Source organism: Heloderma suspectum, chromosome 1, assembly GCF_057233095.1.
Source record: "Heloderma suspectum isolate Gila_16-S chromosome 1, 16-S_ref, whole genome shotgun sequence".
Lineage (NCBI taxonomy): Eukaryota > Metazoa > Chordata > Lepidosauria > Squamata > Helodermatidae > Heloderma > Heloderma suspectum.
The window spans coordinates 47,419,280-47,442,821 of NC_139458.1; the positions used below are offsets into that span (position 1 = coordinate 47,419,280).

A 23,542-nucleotide genomic window follows, 5' to 3' on the forward strand; every position below is an offset into this window, starting at 1 on the left:
CCAATGTGGCCATTAACATCTTCAGCCAAAACTATAATAGAATTGGAAAAAGGCATCATCTAAATATTTAAAAATCTGATCCAGTGGGAGCCAAATAGACCCCTCATAGCATTTAATGTTCCTAGGTGGTCAACAGAGAATTGTTATCACAAGGGAAAAATCAGAGCCTAGCTAAACTCAACCCCCCAAAACAAAAAAGAGTTTCAGCTCTGAGGTTAATAAGAATGGCTAAATAGCCTGATGGTCTACTAGTTACTTAGCAGTTTATCTGAAGGGAAAGACCATATTTTATATCCAGCAATGGCTCTCAAGCCCATGTAAGGTCTCTGAACCAAAGTCTCCTGTAGATATGTAATCTCATTCAATACATCTAAGTTGCCTTCCCTTCTGTGTCTGTTCCATCCGGCAATATTCCAAGAGTAATGAAAAAAAGTAAAGGCAACCAAAATGGTAGATTATCATTTAGCAGTAGACTGGAGACTTGCTGCTTTAGAAAAGCCTTTTACCAGTGGTTTGGCTTGCCCTCCTTTATTCTATCTGGAGATAGCCTTTCAGGTATAGGGGCAGGAATAGAGAAATCAGAAAGAACTGTTTCCCCCAGCCAGAGGGCACAGTTAGAATGTAATTTGGATTCCTATACAATCTGTGGCTCCTCACTGATCTAGTTACCATAACCTTCTTGAAATTGCTCCTTTGTAGTTTTATCAGCAGCATGAACCAAATTCCACAATTACTTCAGCACAACCAAATTTAGATCTTGTGCAGCATCCAGTCTTGCTCCTGCGTTTCCACTAATTCCATTGTGCTAGCAGGACCAGCAGCTAGTGCACTGGGGAGTTAACGGTCCCTAAAGCAAGTCTGGAAATAAATGGAAATACTAGTTTCCAGACTGCAACAGGTCGGCAGATTGGGAGTGATCAGCTCTACAAAGCTTTGTTAAAATGTACTGCCACACATTTCCTGAAAAGGGAGTATTTTGAGAGAAGAAAACTTTTAAGGGAAAAACAGAATGGCCCAGTTGCAAGAGTTTGGTATGTAATTCCTTGGGGGACCTAATTCTTCCTCTGGCCTGCCTTAAACTTCATTAATGAAAAGAGACGCGCTTTTCCGGACCAAAAGTTGAGTAGCAATCTTATCCTTCCCTGAGGGTTTAGTAGCACACTTCTGAAATAACCTACTTTTAAAAAAATAAATGAATATCATTAACTGAACTGGGTTGGCAGAGATTCACCTAGCATCTATTTTGGTGCTTTTTTAGCTTTTAAAAAATAGTTTACTGGTTTAGCAGCCTGTTTTATTATAATTATCCAATCTCCCCTCCTTACTATCCAGAAATCCCTTCACAATTCCCTTAGTTCAGCCATAGTATCGGAAGAAACCCACTGAGTAGATTTTAAATAGTCTGATTGAACCCAGTTGTCTATGGCACAGTAAGTGTTTGATGTACAGCCTTACGCTCCTGCACCCCAGTCCTGAGAGTGGTGAACTTGCAGGGGCTTCTGCACTTACTCAGGCTTCAGTTTCCTAGAAGGGGGGCATTGGAGACTCCTGGTATTTCTTTTATAAAAGGTTTATTTACACTGAGCTCAGGATGAAGGCCTACAACAAGCAAAACCTTGTTTCCTCTCAGCTGCCCAGAGATCTTCATCTGGAAGACAAAAGCCGCTCTCCCTTTGTCTAAGATTCAGCCTTCCCCCAGATTAATTTCCTCCTACCTCCTCAGGCCCTGTAGGAAAAAGGTTACCAGTTCAAGAGTCAGAGTTCTTGGGGGGAAATCCTCAGTCTCTTTGTACTCAACAGCACTGATTGTAAGGGACCCCTGGAGGTAATTTAGACTGATCCCAAACACATAACAGTTAAATCATTTTCAGGTGTCCTCTACCTCAAGTCTGGGGTCAGATAAAAAGCAACCACCCCTTCCTTCAAATCTTTTAAGACATGATTTCCATGAAGGAAGTTACACAACAGCACTGATTCAAAAATTTCTAAATAATTTGAATTGGGTTCCTTCCCTGCCAGTCCTGCTGTACTGGTGCTTCTAAGAAAATGCCAGTCTCAGTTAACATACATACAATTGTGGTTCAGTGTAACCATATGTAAAGTGATGCATGTTGGGGCAAAAAATCCCAACTTCACATATATACTGATGGGACCTGAGCTAAAAAGAGATCTTGGGGTTGTAGTGGACAGCTGGATGAAAATGGTGACCCAGTGAAACAGGCTAATTCCATATTAGATATAATTAGAAAAAGAATTGAAAATAAGACTAATATCATACTGCCGTTATACAAATCTATTGTGTAACCACACTTGGAATATTGTGTAGATTTCTGGTCACCACACCTAAAAAAGGATATTATAGAGTTAGAAAAACTGCAGAAAGGGGCAGCTAAAATTATCAAGAGTCTGGAGCACCCCCACCCCCACAGTATGAGGAAAGGTTACAATATCCGGGACTGATTAGTTTAGAAAAGAGGCAAGTAAGGGAAGAAATGACTGAGGTGTACAAAATTATGCAAAGTGTAGAGAAAGTGGATAGGGTGACCTTTTTCTCCCTCTCTTGTAATACTAGAACCTGAGGTCATCCCATGAAGCTGATTGGTAGGAGATTCAGGACACATGAAAGGACTTCTTCACACAGCACATAGTTAAACTATGGCATTCACTTCCATAAGAAGTTGCAATGGCCACCAATTTGGATGGCTTTAAAAGGGGATTGGACAAATTCCTGGAGAAGGCCATCAATGGCTACTAGTTTTGATGGCTATATGCTTCCAGTATCGGAGGCAGTATACCTATGTACACCAGTTGCTGGGGAGGATGCTGTTGCACTCATGTCCTGCTTGTGGGTTTCCTGTGGGCTGCTGGTTGGCCACTGTGTGAACGGAATGCTGGACTAGATGGACCTTGGTCTGATCCAGCATGGCTGTTCTTATGTTAACTGACAATAAGGAGCCCACCTTACATAAAAACTGCCTCATCTGTTTGATCTCATTAAAGAAAAGTGTATCACCCAACTGGCTTGTTATTAAACATTGGTTGGCCAGTAACTGCAGTGATTTATCCATCCTATACATGTCTACTCAGAAGAAGGCCCTGCTGAGTTCAGTGGAGCTTACTCCCAGGAAAGAGTATATACTAGTATTGCAGCCTCAAAAGTGGAATCAGAAATTTACCCACTTGTGGTTTCAGCCCCAGTTTATTATTTAATGGGAACTGGTACTCAACTCTGTAAGAGAATTAGTCCTAGCTTCTTCCGATTCCCTATATCAGCCTTCCCCAAACTGGTGCCCTCCAGATATGTTGGACTACAACTCCCAGAATCCCGAAGCCAGCTATGGAACACATGTGGAGGGCACCATGTTGGGGAAGACTACTCTACAGTCTTCTTCCAAAGCATTTAAGTCTAAAGACTAAACTCTCTGGAAAAGACCCTGATGCTGGGAAAGACTGAAGGCAAAAGGAGAAGGGGACGGCAGAGGATGAGATGGCTAGATAGCATCACCAATGCAATGAATATGAACTTGAGCACACTCCGGGAGAGAGCGCAGGACAGGAAGGCCTGGCGTGCTATGGTCCATGGGGTCACGAAGAGTCGGACACGACTGAACAACAACAAATTAGTGGGATCCCTATAACATGGCCCATTATCTTGGGGAGGATGCAGTTCCAGTATATTTTCAATCTTGGGGGTGCATCTATAACTTGAAAGAAACATCATGCTTTCTTGCAAGGACCATATTGAATTTCCCAAAACTGTCACTGCCCTTATTGCAGTAAAATGTATCAGAAAGACCACACAAAGCAGGAGCGGGGTGAATTAATATTGGAAATTGGCTACCTGTGGAAGTAGACTGTATTGGGGGGGTAGGAGGGAAGAGAAGGAAGAACAGCAAGCCAACCCCAGTGTGTTTCTGTGAATGAAGACATACCTTCCCCTCTCCGGCCAAAGAAGCAAGCTCGCTTTTTATTTATGCTGCAAACCTATCTTAGGTGCATCTTAGCTGCATCTGATGAGTTGGCAATGCCCACGAAAGCTTATACCAAAATAAATGTGTTAGTTTTAAAGGTGCCACAAGACTCTTTGTTGTGTTTACACTTATCAGAGAGTAAGTCACATTGAACTCAATGGGGCTTCGGAGTAAACATCTACAGCTTTGCACTGTAAGTCAATGTATAAGCTGCCCTTCAGCTATGGGACTTCACAGCAACGCAATCCTATCTAATGGATAGATACAAGTCAGAAGTCCTACTGAGTTCAGTGAGGCTTAAGGTAAATGGATGTAGGATTGGTGCTTGGAATGGAGTACAATTTAAAGCCAGATGCATTTAATAATAGCAACAGCGACCAGCACATCTCTTCTCATTCGTTTTAATGTGCCTCTCCCGACGCCGTTGCCTGTGCTGAGAGTTTTACACGTGTTGTGCTGTAAGCAATGTGTGAAAGAAACAGGCGAGGCTTCCTCCCGCTCGGTTTTCCAGCTAGGGCGGAGTTTATGCTCTCTGGTTTGTCGCTAAACCAGCCGGCTCTACCTTGAAGTAAATGAGCCATAAGCAGGCCTTGTCACACCTGCAGTTGATAAAGGGCTTCTTCAAACAGAGATCAGAAGGCCGTTTGATTCCAGAGCTCAGCCCCCAGAATGTGTGAGGCAATATAGAGATCCTCTGAGCAGCTACAAAGTATCTAGGTTTCCTGTCTTAGCAATTAAACCCTGGTACCACGCATCTGCGATTAGAAGTGGTGCAGGAGAGTTTCGAAGCAGGTTTAAGCCGCGACGCGTCTACGTTTGGAAACGATACGCCCGGATAGGGGCCCGAGAAGGTTCTTTCTGCTGGCGCACAAATTTCCCTGTTCGTGTCGCCCTGGGTCAATTGTCTGCTATACCCCCGAACCTAGAGAGCCTCTGGACCTTAAAGCCCTGATCTCCTGGCAATGCTCTCGGATACTTCCAGTTTCCTGGCTGCAGATGGGTTGAGAACTCCCCGCCGTCGATGGAGCTGGACCCCTGGAGGCCTGTGGCAGCAGGAGGCTGCCGCAGCCCAGCAGCCCCGAGGGACTGATTCCGCCCCGGCGGGAGACAAGCTCGACTTCTACGTTCTCTGGTCTCTGAACGAGCCGCCCCGGCAGCTCATTAGCAGGTGACGCCTCTGCGGGCGGGCGGGCTGGCTGCGTTGAGAGGCGGGCGCGCCTGTTTTCCCGACGCGGAGGAGGGTGAACAGCGGGAAAGCAGGCAGGAGATTGAATTTAGGCGGGAAACATGACCGGATAGGCCTCACTATCAAGCACCGCCAATCCCCTATTTCCACCGACCCAGACAATTCTATTTTGTCGTTTCCACGTAGGACGCTATTTGCACAGTGTCTGCGTGGGGGTTAGGGTTGCCAACTTTGTAACCAACCACCGTAGCTGTGCCTTTAGCAGCAGCATGTTGTGCCGACGTTTGTAAACGATTATGTTTCCGTAGGATGCAATGTTTAGACAGAAAAAAAAAAAAGTCCTACAACTCCCAACATGCCCCAGAGAGCCCTGCTGGCTGACGACTGCTAGGAGTTGTAGGACATTTTTCTGTCTAAACGTGCATAGGATTGTGCCCTTACTTTCTCCTGTATTGCCCCCAAACTATGGTACGCACTCCTTCAAGAGTTACTGGTGGTCCCCCACTCTCTTGGCCTTGAGAAAGGGTGTAAATATACATCCTTTTAATTTAGCCTTTTAAAATGTGTGGTTTTCAATGTTTTACTGTTTTTACTATATTTAATGTTTTTTGTTGTTGAGTTTTATTGTTTTAAACTGTTGTACGCCGCCTTGATGGCTTTTTAGCACATGAGGCAGTATATACATGTTAATAATGGAATAAATTAAATCAATAAATACTTCATTATATTTTTAAGCTGCCCAGTAACAGGCATTCTCTGGGCGGATTACAAAATATAATGCTAATTCTTAAAAAGAATAAGATATAATACAAACAATATATGCTCTGAAAAGCTTCGCCTGTTGGTTTCTGCATGTTAAGCTGTTCTTAAAGGTACATGAGTGGGAAAGGCTGCTTTTTCAGGTCAGTTGGCAACCTCTCTGTGTGTGCGTTGCATATCTTCCACAATCTCCCAAATGAAAAGAAGGACACAGGTTGTACTTGGCTACCCCAATTCTTCCCCCCTGCCCCAAGCCTTGGCATACCCCACCACAATCCTACGCTGGTGAATGCTCTTCTTAACCTTATGTATTCTGCAAAAGCTTCTACTGCACTTAGCTTATGAACCCAGGTGTTAAAAAAGTTGATCATAACCCTGGAGGTGGGAAGAATAATGAAAAACTTTTATCTTGCTTTTCAATTCTTTTTACCTTCAAATATCCAACAGAATGTCTAATTTCACAGTGGATCTGGTTGTCCTTTTCACAGGATAGCCACAAAGTAAGCTCACTCAGCAACGCTTACTGTCTGGATAGGCAAGTGTGGGGGTAAAAATGGAAGGGAAGCCATGTGTACACTTTAGTACACATGTGTCTGCTTAAAAAAATAATTAAAAAGCATCCACAGAATCACCCCAAATGCAAAATGGGCCCATATCTGACAATATAGACTGTTCCTGTAAATAAGGACTGTATTAGCCTATGTATATACCATTACTGCAAAGGAGAGCCATTTCTAACTTATGCAATCTTCCTGGTACGAGACTTTCAAAGGAAGCTGGGAAAGTGAGAAGCCCCTGCTTAAAAAAAATCTACTTCCCACATAGCATAGGTCACTTATTTTATCAGACCAACTGTTGTTGACAAACTGTAGTAACTAACTTTGGACTTGTACAGAACATATGGCTTTGTTAGCAGAGAATTTCTCTAGTGACCCTTAGAAAATACGCTTGTTGTATTTCATTTCTTGTTTTTTAAACCTCTGTCCATTTCTTTTGTCTACTTGCGGGGGGGGGGGGGAGAATTCTAGTCTTTTTATTTAGATTTTTTTCATCACTATGCTCCTCTCTTTAATATCTCCCCAGCTGAAATGACTATATTTTCTGTCCTCTCTAAGCAAATGCCATCAGAAATGTTACCAGACTCGCTTGCCACTTCCACTGCCAAAACAGTTCGTGATCTTTGGCTTGGGTGACTGGAGCCACTGTTCTCAGAAGACAAGCATCACCGTGGAGATACTAGTGAATCCAGATGTTAAGCCGCAAAGAATTGGCAAGCTGGGACCTGAAGCGAGGTTAATTCTAGAATCTGGATACTTAATGGAGTTTGCTGCCAGTATTATGGTGCTGTTGGAATACTAGATGCTTCCCAATCATATTGTGAGGGTTTTTAAATGCCTGTTTCAAAGGCAGGGAATGTGCTCAGGATTAGCCAGTTTGTTTATAGCAGAGGCTGGATCAGAACTTGGGTCTTCAGGGATCAACATGTGATCTGCTATTCAGGCCTAGAGGTCAAATCTGGCAATCCTGCAGTCCCAATCCGTCTCTCTGAGTCTCCCTAAATGGCCATGCCCCATTGCCTGGTGATGCCCCCTTTCCCTAACTGCCAATCATTTGGTGGTTTCCTGGTTCTTGTGCAGTTTCTTCCTCATTCTAAAATGTTGAAATGCCTCTCCTAAAGCTTTGTTACTGGCAGGAAGAGTTTTAACCTACAATCTGCTGGTATTTGGGGATGTTGGCCCTACCCCCTTTGCCTTTGGTCCCACCCACCACTAGAATGTGACCCCCAAGAGTTTCTCTGAAATTGAATTTGGCTGTTGGCTGAAAGAGGTTTCCCACCCCTTGTGCTATTGTCATGAGACCTTCCCTGGGTGACTAGGGAAAGAAATAGTGAGTTGTGTCTGTGTGTTTACTCAATCAGGTGTTTGGTGTGGGAAGGTGACTGGAGGGTGGATGTTCTGCTGGCTTCGTTTAAGCAGGCAGAGAGTGGTAATCCCATTAAGCTTCTCCTGACTGTCAAGGAACAGGTAAGAAAACTTTCTATCCTGACATCTCATTTCTGGGCTCACCACTGGTACTTTGTGGATTCATTTTAAACTTGCACCATGTATATACTCAAATCTGAAAGTGAATGTTCTCATAGCAGCATCCATCCTTGCCATGTTACTGTCATCAGTGATGGAAACAATTCTCCATTGATCGCCTTATCTAAAATTTTAGTCTTCTTCTGTCCCAGTTATTTTGGAGGCACTGATAAGCACCTTTCTAGACCTGGTTCTGATGGTTCTTGGTATGAACCATGGTTTCTGTTGGGTTTGCCCAAGTAATACCTCAGAGTCAAACAGAAATCCCCCAGCACCACCTTCTGGAGACAACTGTCAGTACGAGCAGAGCCACTGAAGAGCAATGCCACCCATGCCTAAACCGGATATCCTCTCCAGATAAGAAGGATACCGTAAGTTGATGATGTTGAAAGCCATTGAGAAGTCCAGGGGAATACAACCCTATTTATTCTCCATGTCTCTCTCCCAGCAAAGGTCATCCCAAAGGGCAACCAAGGCAGGTTCTGTGCCAAAACGAGGCCTAAACTCCAGTTGAAATGGATCTAGAAAATGAGTTTCATCCAAGAGTACCTGGAGTTGGTTAGCACCCACTCACTTGAGCACTTTGCCTGGGAAGGGGGTGTTGGCCACTGATCTGTGGTTGTTCAAGTCTTCTGGGTCCAAAGAAAGTTTTTTAAGGAGAGGTCATGCTACTGCTTCCTTTAAGGAGGCTGGGACCGCCCCATTTCTCAATAAGGAATTTACTACCTCCTGGACCCAGCCAGTCATTCCCTCTCTGCTACATGCAATAAACCAAGAGGGACAAGAGGTGAGCCTTCAAGTGGTTGGCTGGACTTGGCCAAGCACTTTGTTCACATCCTCAGCCCCTAAAAACTGAATGTCATCCAACAAATGGATGAGATGGTGCCCTGGATCAATCATCTACTGATCTGCATTAACAGTGGTGTCTAGATCATGGCAAATTCAAGCATGTTAGCCATCCAAATGTCTTGCAAGCATGCAACAACAATTTGTTGCAACAATTTGCAACAAGGGAATTATCACTAAATCTAAGACTGCCTCCATCAGCTCATGGAGGGAGACTGATGGGCAGCAGGGTGGGTAGTGCACTGGCTGAATTACTAATATGTCTTGGGCTCCCAGCACCAGATGCAGCCAATCCACACTGGCCCTCAAATGGACAGGAAGGCTGGAGAGGGAGTTCCAAATCGGCAAAATGCTGCCCTCTCCCTGGCCCTCAAGTCTGTTTTAGTTGTGACAGACAAATTTGTCCTTGTCTGGGGATTTTCTGATATGGGATTTTTGTATTTAGTTGGATCATGGATCAGCAGGCAACGTATCCCACACTATATTCCAGGAATAAAGTGTTACCAGGGAAATGTAAGTTTAAGAATTCCTGGTATTAACACGCAGAGTTCTTAAACAGAGGACTCTGAGATCAGTTGTGTCTTTTCATTTTTTACTTTAAAAACTGAAGCAGTTTCTACATGATTCACATTTGATATAAGAGCACAGACCAAACACAAAATACATCATTGTTACAAACAAAACACATTTTAAAAGCATTCCAAGTTCAGTTCTAGGAGCATACCTCTTTAAAGATTAAAGTTTCTCACCCAATAAGAGTTCTGAGCTGGGAGCAAAATGGAGCAGAGATGTCAATCTGAGACAGTTGTTTTGGACTTTCATGAGGAAAGATGGCATGGCATGTCCTGGAGTCCCTGTGCTTTGGCTCTCATATTGTCTTATCAATTTGCTTAGATGTGTTTTCCACGAAACAGAGTTTCTCTAACAATTATTATTTTTTCCAAAGTTCCCAGCTATAATTTGTGGTAATATATTAATTTCATATCTTGTCAGTTTTTCTGAGTGCATTTCCTTAAGTTCTCCAAACAGGATGCCGCCTGCTTCTCTTTCGTAGGTCCTGTTTACTTCTTACAATATGTTATTTTGACTCTTTTGCCTCATAAGCTGCACACATGGACTTGATCAGTAAGCAGTTATCTTTTCCCCCAACTTCCTTATCTCAAGAATCTGCTGGCCTTTCCGGCGTTCAGCTGGTAAAATTTAGCCTTTTCCCATAGCAGGTTCCTAGGTCAGTGAAAAGTCATAGTATGTCAGCTCAAATGCTTCTGTTATAATGCCTTGCTAGAGTCAAACTGGTTCAAACTTCATATGATGATATGTCATGTGTTTCTTTATAAAAATCATAGCTTAGGAAAGTTACTGCTTATGAGAAAAATGTGGAGGACCAATAACTCTACTTCGGATAAATACTTGGAAGGTAGCCTATTAGGCAGGTTGATACAAGAGTCTTGCCAGATGCATCACATAGTGCTGAAGTGAGTACCCAGGAGGGCACAGCTGGGAGAGGCCAACTCCCCCCACCCCACCTCCTTACCTAGGTCTCAGTAATACAAGCCAGGTCAACTTTGTTGTTCGCAGCTAAATCATGTATAAAGGATATTTTATAACAGACTGAGCCAATTATTCAACAAACCTGAGGGCAAAATGGTAAGGCAATTATGATCCATCTGATTGGGGGAGGGATAGGTGTAAGATGTCTAATTGCTCTTCCTCTTACCTGGCCTATCAAACCCTCAGCGCCATACCTCCCCCAGTCAGTAACCACCATTATAGGAGCCAGTATCAGCGCCAGGTTTGTTTGGGCAAGACACCCTCCTTCAGTGAGTCTACCTTCTCACCAGCATTGTCACCAGTGCTATTGCTCCTCATTCTCTTTCTCATCATTGCTACCACTTGTTTGCTTGACAGACAGCCAGCAAGCAAGAATGCAGTGGCATCTACTGCTCCTCCTCACCGCCACCAGCACTACCGTCTAGGCCAGAGAGAGGGAGGTGAATAAGCAGATTCCAATGGTGAAGAGAAGGAGCAACTTCAGGGGGCTCTTGTCAGTGGGCCCCTCTTGGCATGTGGGCTCTCAGCAGGTGCCCAACCATGCCTACTCTTGACGTCGGCCCTGGCAGTGCCCAACCGTGCCTACTCTTGACGTCGGCCCTGATAACGACCCCTCATTTGTGCATTCCATGTTGGGTCAGTTTGAAACTGGCATTCTCATGTTTGCATCTCCTTCTTAGTTGCTCAACAGCACCCCCACTCGCCCATTTCAGGCTTTGGAACCCGTTCAGTCACCTGTTCTTCCAGAAGATACCATCCAGGGTTTGGATGAGCCCTCTGAGGTAGGCTTTATGTCCTGGAGTCATCTTCTGATGACAGCCTTTTTTCATTCTATTTACATCTCCTATATAAATAGTTAACCTCTAGGACATGACCAATCAGCAGCCAGTCTACAAGTTACACAGGTGGTAGAATTCTGGACTGCATTATTTCAGACTGCAGGTGTGTGTCTGGGGTGGGGGGATGGAGGTGTAATATCTTTTTAATGCTCCCCCACATTCCTTAACACATCAGTGAGAGCATGAAGTGAATTTTTTTTTTTTTGCCTTATGGGCTTGTCTCTACATGCAAAACTGGTGTGTATTCATGTTTTCCAGTGTTGGAGAGCATGCAAAAATATAACCCTGCACCTACACAGTGAAGTGGAACCTTTCAGAATTCAGCCTCCTCAGTCTCTAATGTGTAGGATGGCTCCAGTTCACAGACCTAGAACAGTTGCCCAAAGACTCTGGTTCAGTTCTGAAGTTTCCACAGTGGAATTTTTAGGAGTTCCTTGCAGCAAAAATGACAGGGACAGGCAACTTTAGCTGGTCCAGGGGACAGTTTCCAGTCTCTGCCCCACAACCCCAGTGGGCATTCCTGCTGCTGCTACTGAATTTGGTGACATGGTAGTGGCAAAAAAAAAGAGTCATCTGAACTTAGGCAAAATTAGCTAGAGAGCAACCTAATTTTTGGCCTTTCTGAGACTCTGTAGTGGGTTGTCACTGAATTTCAGCAGCGAACTGCTGATTTTTTTTTTTTGTCTTTTGGGTTGTTTTTTTTGTTTTGTTGCTGCTGTGCTGCTGAATTTGTCGGTGGGAGTGTCAGGAGCAACAGAAGTGGATAGGGTCACATGGGGGCCAGAGGTCCACCCCTGCCCTAAATGCATTGTCTTTATAAGAAGAGTCCTACTGGATCAGACCAAGGTCCATCTAATACAGCATCCTGCTTCTCAAAGTGGCCAACCAGATGCCTCCGGGAAGTTCACAAGCAGTGCAAAGCAGGAGCAAAACTTCAAGGCAACCCAGGCAGATCTGGACCTGTCCATAATGTATGCCTTTAGGGAGCCTCCTTTCATTCGGCCCATTCATTTATCTTGAATGATTTCCAATGTAATTCTGCTTTTTTTCTCCTGAATTCTGATTTATTTATTTTTTCAGAATTCAGCAATGCCTGTTAAAGAAGTTGTGCCTGAAAGGAAGTTTTCTCCACCAGTGGAAAAGCTGCTGATGCTTCCTGCGCCAGAACCAGCTGCTGCACGACCAGAATGTGAGGAGGCCAGGAAGAAAACATGTCTACCTAACCCAATTCAGCTGAATAAGGCCAGGAGGGCTCTCTTTGAACTTTTGGCACCTGATGAACAGCGGGAATCTGAAGGTAGATGAGCCTATAGAATTAGGGGTTATCGCCTGTTTCCAAGACCACATTAGCTTGTCGTACCTGTGGAAGGAGTTGATTTGTGCAGTGTTTTGGCATATGGGGGAGTGTTTGTGTTCCAGTTGAATGCCCAAGTTGCAATTCATTCCATCTTGTGCTGCCACTTAGCCCAGCTTTCAGAAACGTTGCAGTGATGTCAGAAAACAAATGATGGGATATGTCCAGTGGTTGTGCAAGTTGAATGCAGCTGCCACATCCAGTCTTTCTCTTTCTCCCTGCAGTCCACTGTACCCCCTGAAAACCCTCTCCAGAGGGTGGGGTCCCCTTCCTGAACAGTGGGGGCTGTGTTGCCTGGGGTTGCAATATAAGGGAGGAATCACCCAAAATCTTGTGCTAGTGGGAGTTCCTGCTGATGTAAAATCTCTATGCCCAATTTCTGGCAATTCTCTTGTTGCACTGCAGCCCAGTACAAGACAGTTCCTGCTGTTCAGGAAGCGCTCCTCCCCCAGCTGTCTGGAGAGGGTTTGCAGGGAGTACTGAGAGCTGCAGGGGGAAGAGGTGAAGAGAAAGATCAGATGCAGAAGCTGCCTTCCTTTCATGCAGCCATTGGATACAAACTGATGACTTTAGCACATGTTGAACTCTACCACATCTAATCAGTGCATATTCAGAATAGTCCAGTTTTGCATAGGAGTTGGGGGAAATACCTAGCAGCAAGTTATAGGCTTAGTAACATCAGTGATGCTCAGATTTGGATGTTCGTTTTATGAAGACAAGGTCCAATTCGTTTTTAACTTCCTGGGCAGAATTCTCATTTTATGCAGTCAAAAACCTGGTTCCAGTAGCAGCTTCCCTCCAGTGCCAAATGCCAGCTTTGGGAAGTGGTGATTATCACTGGGAACACAGTGTGGTAGGAAAGGGTCAATCTACCCCCCACCCCCTCGCCTGCATGCTGCAATCCTGATTGTGCCTCTCTAGGGCTGCTATTTATAGTTGGAAAAAACAATCATTCAATGCCAAAGTATGCGTTTAATATAATGTGTAGTATGGCCCTTGGTGCTCAGAATTGCATGTAAGTATCTACCTGATTTGTGTTAATTTGTCTTGAATGTGCATTCTGAAATACATGCATCTGATTTTGGATGATGCTTTTGTTTATGAAAAATATTATACCAGAAAAATAAAAGTCCATCGCCAGGCATTGAAAACTAGTATGTAGATACCATTGCACTAGCATAATAATTTCTGTCTCTCCTCTCTGCAGACTTAGAGGTTAAGGAGCTGCAAGGTAAATAAGTGTTTCTTTCTTGGACTTTTTGTTGAGTTTTGCAGGCTGCTTCCAGACTGGCAGCTCCTGGTGCCACCCAGTCACTGCTCTTCTTCTGTAACCTACATGTGGAATTGCAATTGATTTCCCATGCTTTGGGGGTTGGGGGAGCAGATAGCATATGTATGTGTGTGTGTACATCCCATTATGTTCCATCCATGCCAGGATGGAACATAATGGCTGGCTGGGGAATGCTGGGAACTGTAGGACTTTTTTCTGTCTAAACATGCATAGGATTGCGCCCTAAAACACTTACTGATTTTAAGTGCAATGGCTTTCAGGACTTGCAAAAAAAAGTTTTAAAGTGTCAGAAAATGTGTTCTGGGAAATCTTCAGATCAAATGCAAAGAAACATGATGCTGAAAAGGTGGGCATGGAAAGGAGATGTGGTGGGCTTTTTCAACAAAAAATAGGCTCATGCTGTTATGCTCTTTCATTTAAGCACTCATGTAAATATTGCACTTTTAAAAAAATATAGCTGAAACAGCATGAGTGCTAATTAAAAGAATGATTTTTTTAAAAAAAGGGTTAATAAAATGATGCTGTCTGGAAAGGTAATAGTAAAAGTGTGGTGAAAGCCTGAGACATCACTACGCATATCTAAACTGTACCTCCAGGAAAAGATGGAAGTTAAGCACTAAGGAAGGAGTGGGCAGGCTTCAGGCTTGTGGGATTGACTTTGTTTTTTACTAGAACTCTGAAGTCCACCAGGTAGAGCCTGATGCAAAAAATGTACAGTTAGATTGAAAGAATACTGAGCCTAGGCGTTTGTTTTCAGTACCAGAAATGAATGGAGCTCAGTCCTTTGACACAAAAATCAGTTCCTGGTTTCTCCAAACTTCCTTCAGTTCCGCAGTACATTTGTGTTTGTGTTTTGTGTGTGTGTGTAACACACAACAAATGACAAAATGTGTCATTTTGTGGCCGCTATTGTTAAACAGGTTGGATCAGAAATCCTTGCTGATCTACTTCAAATCACCCACAACATCTACAGGTAGATCCTGTCCTCCCTTGTGCCCCTCCCTGCACTAAGACAATCTACACTTGCACAGATTGCACTATTTAAAAATTAAGAAGTCAGATTTTTGTTCAGTCATGAAGAAAGACGGAAGGAATGTGGAATGAACACAAGACAAAAAACATTTGACGATGATATCCCTTAGATGCTCTGTAAAAATGAGTGAACAAACTGTGGCAATTCCATACTAAGCATCTTGTGGGGAATCACCCAGGCTCTTTCATATTCTAGGCTTGAGGGAGAAGGTCTCCTGAATTACTTTCCTCCACAATAAGGTGGATTCTATGGTCTGGTTCTGCTGACTGTCTGCCACTTGCCCTCTATAGCATGTCCAAGCCCTCGGTGGTGTCATGCCATGTGCCTGAGTGACCCTGAAACTGCAGTTCTGATTGGTGGCGAAGGCACAAATCAGCAATTTTGCAAGGATGCTCTCTGGAAACTGGAAATCGGTGAGATGGCTTCTATGCTTGCAGTGGGGGATGTGTGCCTGTCCGTCCGTCCAGAAGTGATGGGAGGGAAAGCTCAGTGGGGATCAGCAAGTGGCTTCTAGATGGAAAGCTACTGGTTAAGAGAGCATCTGTCACATCTGTCAATTTGAATTTGAAAGTGACTGGCGCTAACTTCTGTTGTACCACATTTGAGTCCTGGCAGTAGGTAAGGTGACTTTAGAATCTAAACCAGGGTGCAGAGCCTATTTCAGCCTGATGGTTGAATTGCATTTCAGAGACGTTCTTGGGAGCCACATTCCAGTGGTGAGCAGAGCCAAAGGCAAAAGGGGCAGACACAAAAATGCCAGCATATTCTAGCTTGAAGCTCTCACTGCCACTAAGTAAGCCTTAGGAGAGGTGTTTCAACTTTTTCGAATGAGGGAAAAAAATGCATAAAAACTGGGAAATCACCAAAGTATTAGTGGTTGGGGGAGGGTCAGGATAAGGTGGCAGTGCCTTTTGAGTACCCCAAGAAGGTTGGGTCGGGGCCCCAGGGAGCTGGATTTAGCCTCCAGGCCTGAGGTTCTGCGCCCCTGATCTAGACTGTAGCATATTTATGGCTATTTTTATGTATTGTCTCTCTCGCTCATCTCGTGTCTTCTGCTACTGATTTCGCAGACAATGACTTCTGGTTCCCCATGGATTTCCCAACACAAGTTTCCATGCCACGATGTTCACGAGGTCACAGTGCCACCTTTGACCCAGACACCAAGCGCATCTACATCTTTGGGGGTATGAGGGAGGGGAAGCGTTATGGCAGCATTTATATCCTGGACACGGCATCTTGGAAGTGGTTTCATGTGTCTGTGAGTTTCAAGAGAAACAAAGCAATGGGCACCAAAGAAAAGAGGGGGGGGAGGGGGGATTGGTCCAGGAACCTCTGCAGACGTGCCCCAAGAAGACATAAGAACTGATTCTGAGTCAGACAGGGAGAGGGAGGGGGAAGGCCTTGTCGAGGTGCCAAGGTTGCAGGAGCAGGAGGCCAGTGAGAATAATGGTGGCAGAAAGGAGGAAGCTCAGCCATCAGCTAATTATTTGGAGGACAGCCAAGCTGGGCCCTCTGAACCTGTGGGAATGTAGGCTCTTAATGAAGAGGAGGTGGAGGTAGGAATCAGAGACCCAAGGGTTAGGCATCAGATAAAGAGGGAGGAGCAATGCAGGGTCATGAGGCATTCTGAGAGGCTTGCAGCCAGGGAGGTAACCCCATGGAAAGACCCACCATGAGGGTGGGACTTGGTAGGCCCTCCAGGTTGGGAAGGGGAGCCTGTAGAAGCCAGGGGCAATCGCAAAGAACACACTTTCAGATGTCTGAAAGACAGAGAAGTGTCCCTAATAAGGCACGCGCAATGGTGGTTGAAAGAAAACTGAGGGAATAAGTGGGAACCCGCTAGGGACATATGTACTGGGACAAAGGGGGAAGGGTTCTCACCAAAATTGCTCAACTATAGAAGTTTCCCAAATCGAGGGTCTGTTCAGGTTCAGAGCCCATATATGTGAAATCACAGATGACCACTTGAAGAACTACAGTTACAGGTTACCTGTCTTTTCGTAGCAACTCCATTTTATGGTCTTAACTCAGGTGTCAGGAGCACCTTGGCAGCCTCTCTCAGTAGATTCCAATAGCCAACTCAAGACACAGACAAAAGGAATTCTTTTCAAAGCTTTAGTCCTTTTACAACTTACTCTTTCAGATGCTAATCACCAGCGACTATAGCAAGGAACAGCAGAGTGGCCTAAGCTTCAAGTAGGCAGTTGATCCCCGTTTGAAAGAGAGTCACTTGAAGATCCAGAACTTATGGGCTAGGGAGAGATCCTCCCTCTTTCCCTTGGGTCCATAGGAGGCGGCCGGTGCTTGCGTGCCAAATGGGTGCTACGCCTCCTTTCCACGCCCTCCATCGCTCCTCTTTGTGTCTGTGTCGAGCATCTAAGAAGCCCCCCTCCCGCACTCCCTCACTACCAGGGTCACTATCTCAGGAATTCTGGCAGGAGGAATCTCTGCCAGGTGCTGAGCCTGTGAGGGATGAGCTGGCTCCTCTCCCACGGATTGCTGTTCCTCCTCAGAATCTGAACTGCTCTGAGGCTCTCTGGGCTCAGTTTCCACCCTGACATCAGGTGACTACCCAGAGTCTTCGCAATCCTGTATTATGCAAAGCCTCTTAGAAAAGCCTGTCCCTAATGAATATATGGGGATACTGTCTGTAGCCTGAGCCAATGCCTGTTTGCTTGTAGTTTGCATAATAAAAGTAATTGGCTAGAAATAGGACTGGAGAGCTTGACTGCAAAGGAAGTCTGACTGTGTGTGTGTGCGCGCGCGCGTGTATGTGCGTGTGTGCATTTCTTTCTATCCCTGTATCTTGTCCACTTTTTTTTTTTTAATCATGTTTTCAAGTAGTGGAGAAAAGTGGAGTAACACCTCATTTACATCACTGGTGAAGAGGGGAGTCACTGGAGCAGGTCCTATCTGAGTTCTGTCTGGCAGGCATCAGGAGCTGGAGGAATCCTGTTCAGAGATGTCACCAGGAGGAGGGCCCCCAGTGCTGCTAAGTCAGTCTAACGTGCCAAGACTATTGTGACTGGAGATCTCTTCCTCAGGCGAAGGGGAAAGTGCCCACGCTGGCCTACCACAGCGCAACTATCTACCGCAAGGAGCTCTTTGTCTTTGGAGGAGCTTTCCCTAAAATGTCCTCCCTGGAGATGGGAGCCTGCAGTAACGCACTCTTCATTTTCAACCCAGAATATGAGATCTGGTACCAACCCATTGTTGAAGGGGAGAAGCCTCTGCCTAGGCTTGGGTGAGGCACCTTTGCTTTCAGATCTCAGAGGGGTCTAGGGAGGGGAATGTTGGTTTCAGTGCTGTTCTCTTGATCTTTTCCCCACCCAGGGTCAAAGTGGGATACTGGTCTCCCTTGCTCTTTTCTTTCTTTTCTACGCAGCTGGAAGTGAATAAATGAGTGATTTCTTTGGGAACCCTTGTATGGTATCCCCTCATTGGTGCTGAGGGATTCTAAGGAGACAGACAGCCATGTGTGAACTCAGCCTTAAGCTGAGCTGATGCTCCCTCAGAAAGCTCTTGTTCTTTAAATAATCTTATTTACTTTTGTATGTACTCTGATTCCCTCCCTTCTAGAGATGTGGAGGCCTGGAGTTGGTGGCGGGGTGCGGGGAGAGAAAACCAGAAAACTTAAAAGAAACTTCACCTCCCCCATTTTTGGAAAATTGAGGGGGAAATGGGTTTCCCCAGTTTTTTCCCCAGTTTTTTCCAAGCCTTCACATCTCTACTCCCTTCCCCATGGAATTCCTTATTATTGGAACCATGTATCTCTCCCCCCGCCCCCAAATTTGGAGTTTGTTATAGCTCTGCACTGCAAGGATGTCCCAGCTCTGTTCAGGAGAAGAAGGAAAGACTATGGTTTGGGTCCAAATATGTCTAGTACGAGTACTTCTACTCATGCCGGGAGTCTGTGATTTCCTCAGACTCCCTCCTCCATCTGCAGCCCCCTGTGTTGTATCCCCCAGCCCTCAGGATCAGCTATGGGGTGGGATGCTGCTGCAGCAGGGAAGGGCGAAGTGGGAAAGCCCCTTTTCATGAGTGTCACTCATGGGTTTTAGGATCCAAGCTGATATTGATAATGCTGTGCAGTTCTTGATGTAGTTCCTTCCTTACCTTTGCAACAGAAGTTCTGGCTGAAGCCTTTCCTAATTCCTTCCGGTGTGGTAACAGAATCCTCCTGCTCTAGCGAAAGAATGAAAAGATGCGACTGCTTCTGTATTTAAATTAGTAGATGTCGTATTTGTAGCTAGAAGGTTCATCTGTAGCTCACTGGACCAAATTACAGGCTCCTGAATATGTTTAAATGACACTTTGTTAATGTTAAGGGGAAAAATCTGTTCCTTCTGGTGATTTATATCCTTTGCTTTTCACCTAGATAAATCTTGGAGAATCTACTCAGGCAACAGTGCAATACTTTAGGTCACTTGGTGCATTTCTCCGGGTAAAATACTTCATTTTGTGGCTCACAGTCTGTGTCCTGAGGATGATGTCCCCTCATATTAGGATCTTGGGTTTTCAAAGTTATTATTGGAACTGTCAGGTTTCCCAGAATCCTTCAGTGGAGCTCCATAATTTTCTTAAGGCATTGTTAGAGTTGGCCAAATATTTGGCATCTTTCCATCAGAAGTCCTGCTAATATTGATGTGACTTCATTGGGCTACTAATAGAATGTAAGATGTGAACAAGATTTTTAGCTAAGTAGACTGACGCTAATATCTCGTTTTTCTGTACTTATTTGCTGTCTTGTCTCACAGCCATTCAGCTACTCTGTTGAGGAACAAGCTGGTCATATTTGGGGGTCAGAGAACTTCTACATACCTGAATGATACACACATCCTGGATCTGGGTAAGAATGGGACATTGCCTGCCTTCTCAGGCACTGCCTGGATTTAGATGGAGCTGGAATCCACCTTTTGGGCAGGTGTATTCTGATGTGCCTTGTGGGAATAAAGGAGGACCCTGAGGTGGGAGCTGCCTGAAGATAGGAAATTTCACACTAATGTGAAGAAAACTCTGGGTAAAGTAAGTGAGCAGTGACTTTGCTTTGAAACGTTTTGGAGAAGGGAATGAAAATAACCTAACGTTGGCCCTGGTACGATTACAGGGGTACTGTAATACAATAAAATGCTGTGTGTTTAGGTTGTCTGCAAGCCCCTTCCAGAGGGTTACCTGTGCAGTGGAACCAATGAAGAGTTAAGTTGTAGCACCTTAAAGGCTAACATAATTATTGTGGCATAAGTTTCTGTGGACTAGAGTCTTCTTCCTCAGATGCATGAACTGTATGTGTGTAGGGGGGCGCATGCGCATTTCATTGCTGTTTGACCCCACTGTTTACATTTCTTCTTTCTGCACCCATGTGCATATACACCTGCCAATTGAGGTTAACCCTTCAGGCATCTGATGAAATGGACTCAAGTCTGTGAACACTTACGCCATAATACATTTTAGTCCTTTAAGGTGTTAAAAAACCTTTGTGTTTGTGAAAAGTTCCTGGCATCTCAAATATCTCCCATTTATTCTTTCCTCCAGCTCTTATGGAGTACACATCGGTTCCTTTTCTCCCTGGACAACCTTCTGCTCGCAGGTAAGATGCGGTTGTGAGGCTACATGTGCTCTCTTGCATGAACAGTGTAAGTGACCCAGAGCCAATTTCATTTTGGAGAAGCTCTTGGACACTGCATTCCAGTGGTGGGTGTGGCTAAAGGCAAAAGGAAAGGCCCCAAACACCAGCATATTGTAGCTTAAAGCTCTTACTGCTAGTATAACTGAGCGTTAAGAAAGGCATTTCTTAATGAGAATGGGGAAGAGACTGCACAAAAGCTGGGAAACCACCAAACAACTGGTAGATGGGAGAAACATGGTGGGGCCGGAGGAAATGGTGTGGAGACAGGGGACAGGGATGTGTCTATGTGGGGAACCCCAGAGGCCAGATTTGGCACCTGTACTTGAGGTACTGGTGCCCTGCCATAGGGGTCAGTCACCTCTGGTGCTCTCAGTCATGGATGGCCGTGCCTGGGATCTGGCCAAGACAGGCCATGGAGCTTTAAACTGGATGTGCTGTTCTTAGAAAGAGGCTGTTAGTTGCCAAGGAGAAATTCCACCCTTAAGTATTTATTGATTTGCAGCTGTTGATTTACCTACCTGTATCTAAGATCCCTATGGAGGCGATAGAGTATGATGCAAGACTAGATAAAATAGGGTAGGCTGGGGTGGGGGCAGAGGTGAACTTTTATTCTAACACAGGGGTCCAGAACCTCTCTCAGGCCAAAGCTGCATTCCAGTGGTGGGTGGAACTGAACACAAAAGGGGGCCAAAGGCAAAGGTTTGGGGCCAAAGTAGCAGCATATTGTAGTTTATAGCTCTAACTGCTAGTAAGGAAGCCTTAGGAGAGGGATTTCAACCTTTTAGAATTTTGTGTGTGGGGTGGGGGTGGGGGTGGGGTGGAATCTGCACAAAAGCCAGGAAACCAGTGATTGGGGGAAAGAGCGTGGGGCCAGCTGGGGAACCATGGAGGGCCAGGTTGGGACCCCAGGAGAACTGGATTTGGCCCCTGGGCCTGAAGTTCTGCATCCCTGCTCTAAAAAGCATCCCTGTATGTAGCCTGTGAGCCACACAAGACCCACTGAGCCGTTTCCTCCTCTTCACCTGCTTCCACATTTTTCTCTGCTGCTCCATGGGTGCCCTGGTCCTGGCCAAAGCCTTTTCTTATGATGATGTAATGCAGTGGATTCCTGAGAAGTCTGCAGAACTCAGTGGTAGGTGCACAATATCTTTTAAGGGAACAGGGGCCGGGATAAGGGCATTACTGCTGAGCAGAAGATAAGATAATCCCAGAGGGCAGGGCAGGAAGTGGTGCTGGCGCATGAGTGACTCTGGCCCGGTTTGCATGATTGGCAGGCAGTTTACAAGCCACGGTGGCTTGTTAAATACACTGCACATTTTGGTCACATACTAGGGGGATTTGCATGATTAGCCTCAGCAGTGTGGCTTGTCATGTCATGCGATCCCGACTAGGTGGCTTGTTGCTGTAGGTAACTAGCCATCCAGAACCCTACAACAGCCCGTTGGTTACCAAGGCTAATTATGCAAATCCCCCGGGCATATGACCGGCACACGCAGCATAGTTAACAAACCACCATGGCTTGTTAACTGTCTGCTGGTTGTGCAAACCTGGTCACTGTGTTTGACAAGGTTGACATGCTCCCTAGTTCAGCTTGAGTTGACTCTTAAGCTGGCCTCTTCTACTTCTAGCTTCCATGCTGCCATCCCAGTCTCAGATCAGAAAGTGCTGATCAGTGGGGGATGCAATGCCAAAGGAGCCTTTCGTGATGCGTTCACTTTCCATCTGGGTAAGTCCCTGCAGTCCTGTTGCCAGCAGAGCTCCCTCAAGCCGTAGAAGAGGTTTGCCAGCATCCGACACCTTTATTTTATTCCATTTTTGCATTGCAGATACCTTGACTTGGAGCACAGTCAAGAATGGGGACCTTTGCTCCGTGCCCCGGGCTGGCCACACACTACTCAACTTGACTTATACTCACCTGACAGACGTGGATAAGGAGAGCCAGGGCAAGCACAACCTGTGCATGGTGCTGGTCTTTGGGGGCTCAGACCGGGCTGGCAAATTCTACAGCAGTACAAACAAACTCCAGCTGGACCTTCAGGAGATGATAGGGGCTTCTCAGGTCCAGCCTGAGCCACTGGGAGTTTTATACTAGGATCACAGAAGGGGGGAGCAGCGGAAAGACTGGATGTCAAAAGGAAAAAAGGTGAAGGAGTACAAGCATGTCAATGAGAACAGGGATTGTCAAGATAGGACTACTTTCCTGAAGGCTTTGCTGCTTTGATCCCTTGTTGGAGACACAAAGTGGGTTGCCAAGAGGTCAGGCACAGATTGCAGCTGATTTTCACTTTGGTATTTGTTTTGTCATAGTCTTCCTTTTTTCCCTTCTTTTTTGGGCGGTGCCTTCAATATTGCTGCCCTTGAACCCTCTACTGTTGTTCCATCTGTGACATGCCCTAATCATGGGTCTAGGAAGCCATAAGGCTGCGATTGTGGCATATTCTAAAGCCCAATATCCAGTCTTGTAACTCCTCAGTTGAATCCTGAGGACCTGTGTGTTCACTTTGTAGCTTATCTTGTTAGTGGAGGGGAAATGTTGGAAACTCCCTGAGAATGAGTGGCTGAATACTGTAGAAAGTTGACAACTCCAGGGGGTCTCTAGGTTGGGTTTCAGTACTTGTGATAGCTGCAAAATACTTACCTTAGGCTTAGATTCCCCCAGTATGTGTCTTGTACCTTCTTGCTCCAGTTTGCTTACCAGTGTATTGTGTTGCTGTTTCTAACTCCCCATCCCATTGGTTTGTCCAGTGCTGTCCATGTTTTGAGCAACACCTCCCCCCACCTCCTGAAAAAACCCTCGGAACCCAAATTGTGTAATAAAGCATATATGTGCAGGAGTCTTGACTATCAGCATCTGGCTTGGTTGTTCCTAATTTGTTTGTTGAGTGTGAGCCTTGGGTGGTGATAAGAAGAGAAGCAATTGCATTCCCAGCCCCATAGAAATTATGTACTTTTGCATGGCTTATACAGGTCAGGAGATCTATTATTCCTTTTTCAGGTGCAGAATG

General features: G+C 45.3%; 1 protein-coding gene across 3 annotated transcripts; it reads left to right on the plus strand.

Annotated features, from left to right (window-relative positions):
- Positions 1-4,734: 4,734 nt before the first annotated feature.
- LOC146357169 (uncharacterized) lies at positions 4,735-23,386 on the plus strand. Of its 3 annotated transcripts, XR_014788777.1 has the most exons (15): positions 4,934-5,139; positions 7,032-7,208; positions 7,835-7,940; positions 11,075-11,176; positions 12,112-12,204; positions 12,314-12,530; positions 13,795-13,818; positions 15,202-15,324; positions 15,982-16,169; positions 17,956-18,155; positions 19,669-19,760; positions 20,444-20,498; positions 21,613-21,669; positions 22,166-22,263; positions 22,364-23,383. XR_014788777.1 is itself a non-coding variant. In XM_084841441.1 (13 exons), exons 1-13 carry the CDS (start codon positions 4,934-4,936, stop codon positions 22,627-22,629), a joined length of 1,854 nt encoding a protein of 617 aa, XP_084697567.1. In that variant the 5' UTR covers positions 4,775-4,933; the 3' UTR covers positions 22,630-23,386. The 3 variants fall into 3 exon arrangements, 2 of the variants coding, with proteins under 2 accessions (XP_084697576.1, XP_084697567.1); XM_084841441.1 differs by lacking the exons at positions 12,112-12,204; positions 21,613-21,669 and having other exon boundaries at positions 4,775-5,139; positions 22,364-23,386; XM_084841450.1 differs by lacking the exons at positions 11,075-11,176; positions 12,112-12,204; positions 21,613-21,669 and having other exon boundaries at positions 4,735-5,139; positions 22,364-23,386.
- The last annotated feature ends 156 nt before the right edge of the window (positions 23,387-23,542 follow it).

Bases quoted from the DNA above. Each gene is read 5' to 3' on its own strand.
- LOC146357169 (XM_084841441.1), top strand. From the start codon at position 4,934: ATGCTCTCGGATACTTCCAGTTTCCTGGCTGCAGATGGGTTGAGAACT. The intron at 5,140-7,031 runs GTGACGCCTCTG...GTCCTCTCTAAG, and splicing joins CCCCGGCAGCTCATTAGCAG to CAAATGCCATCAGAAATGTT. The intron at 7,941-11,074 runs GTAAGAAAACTT...TCTCCTTCTTAG, and splicing joins TCCTGACTGTCAAGGAACAG to TTGCTCAACAGCACCCCCAC.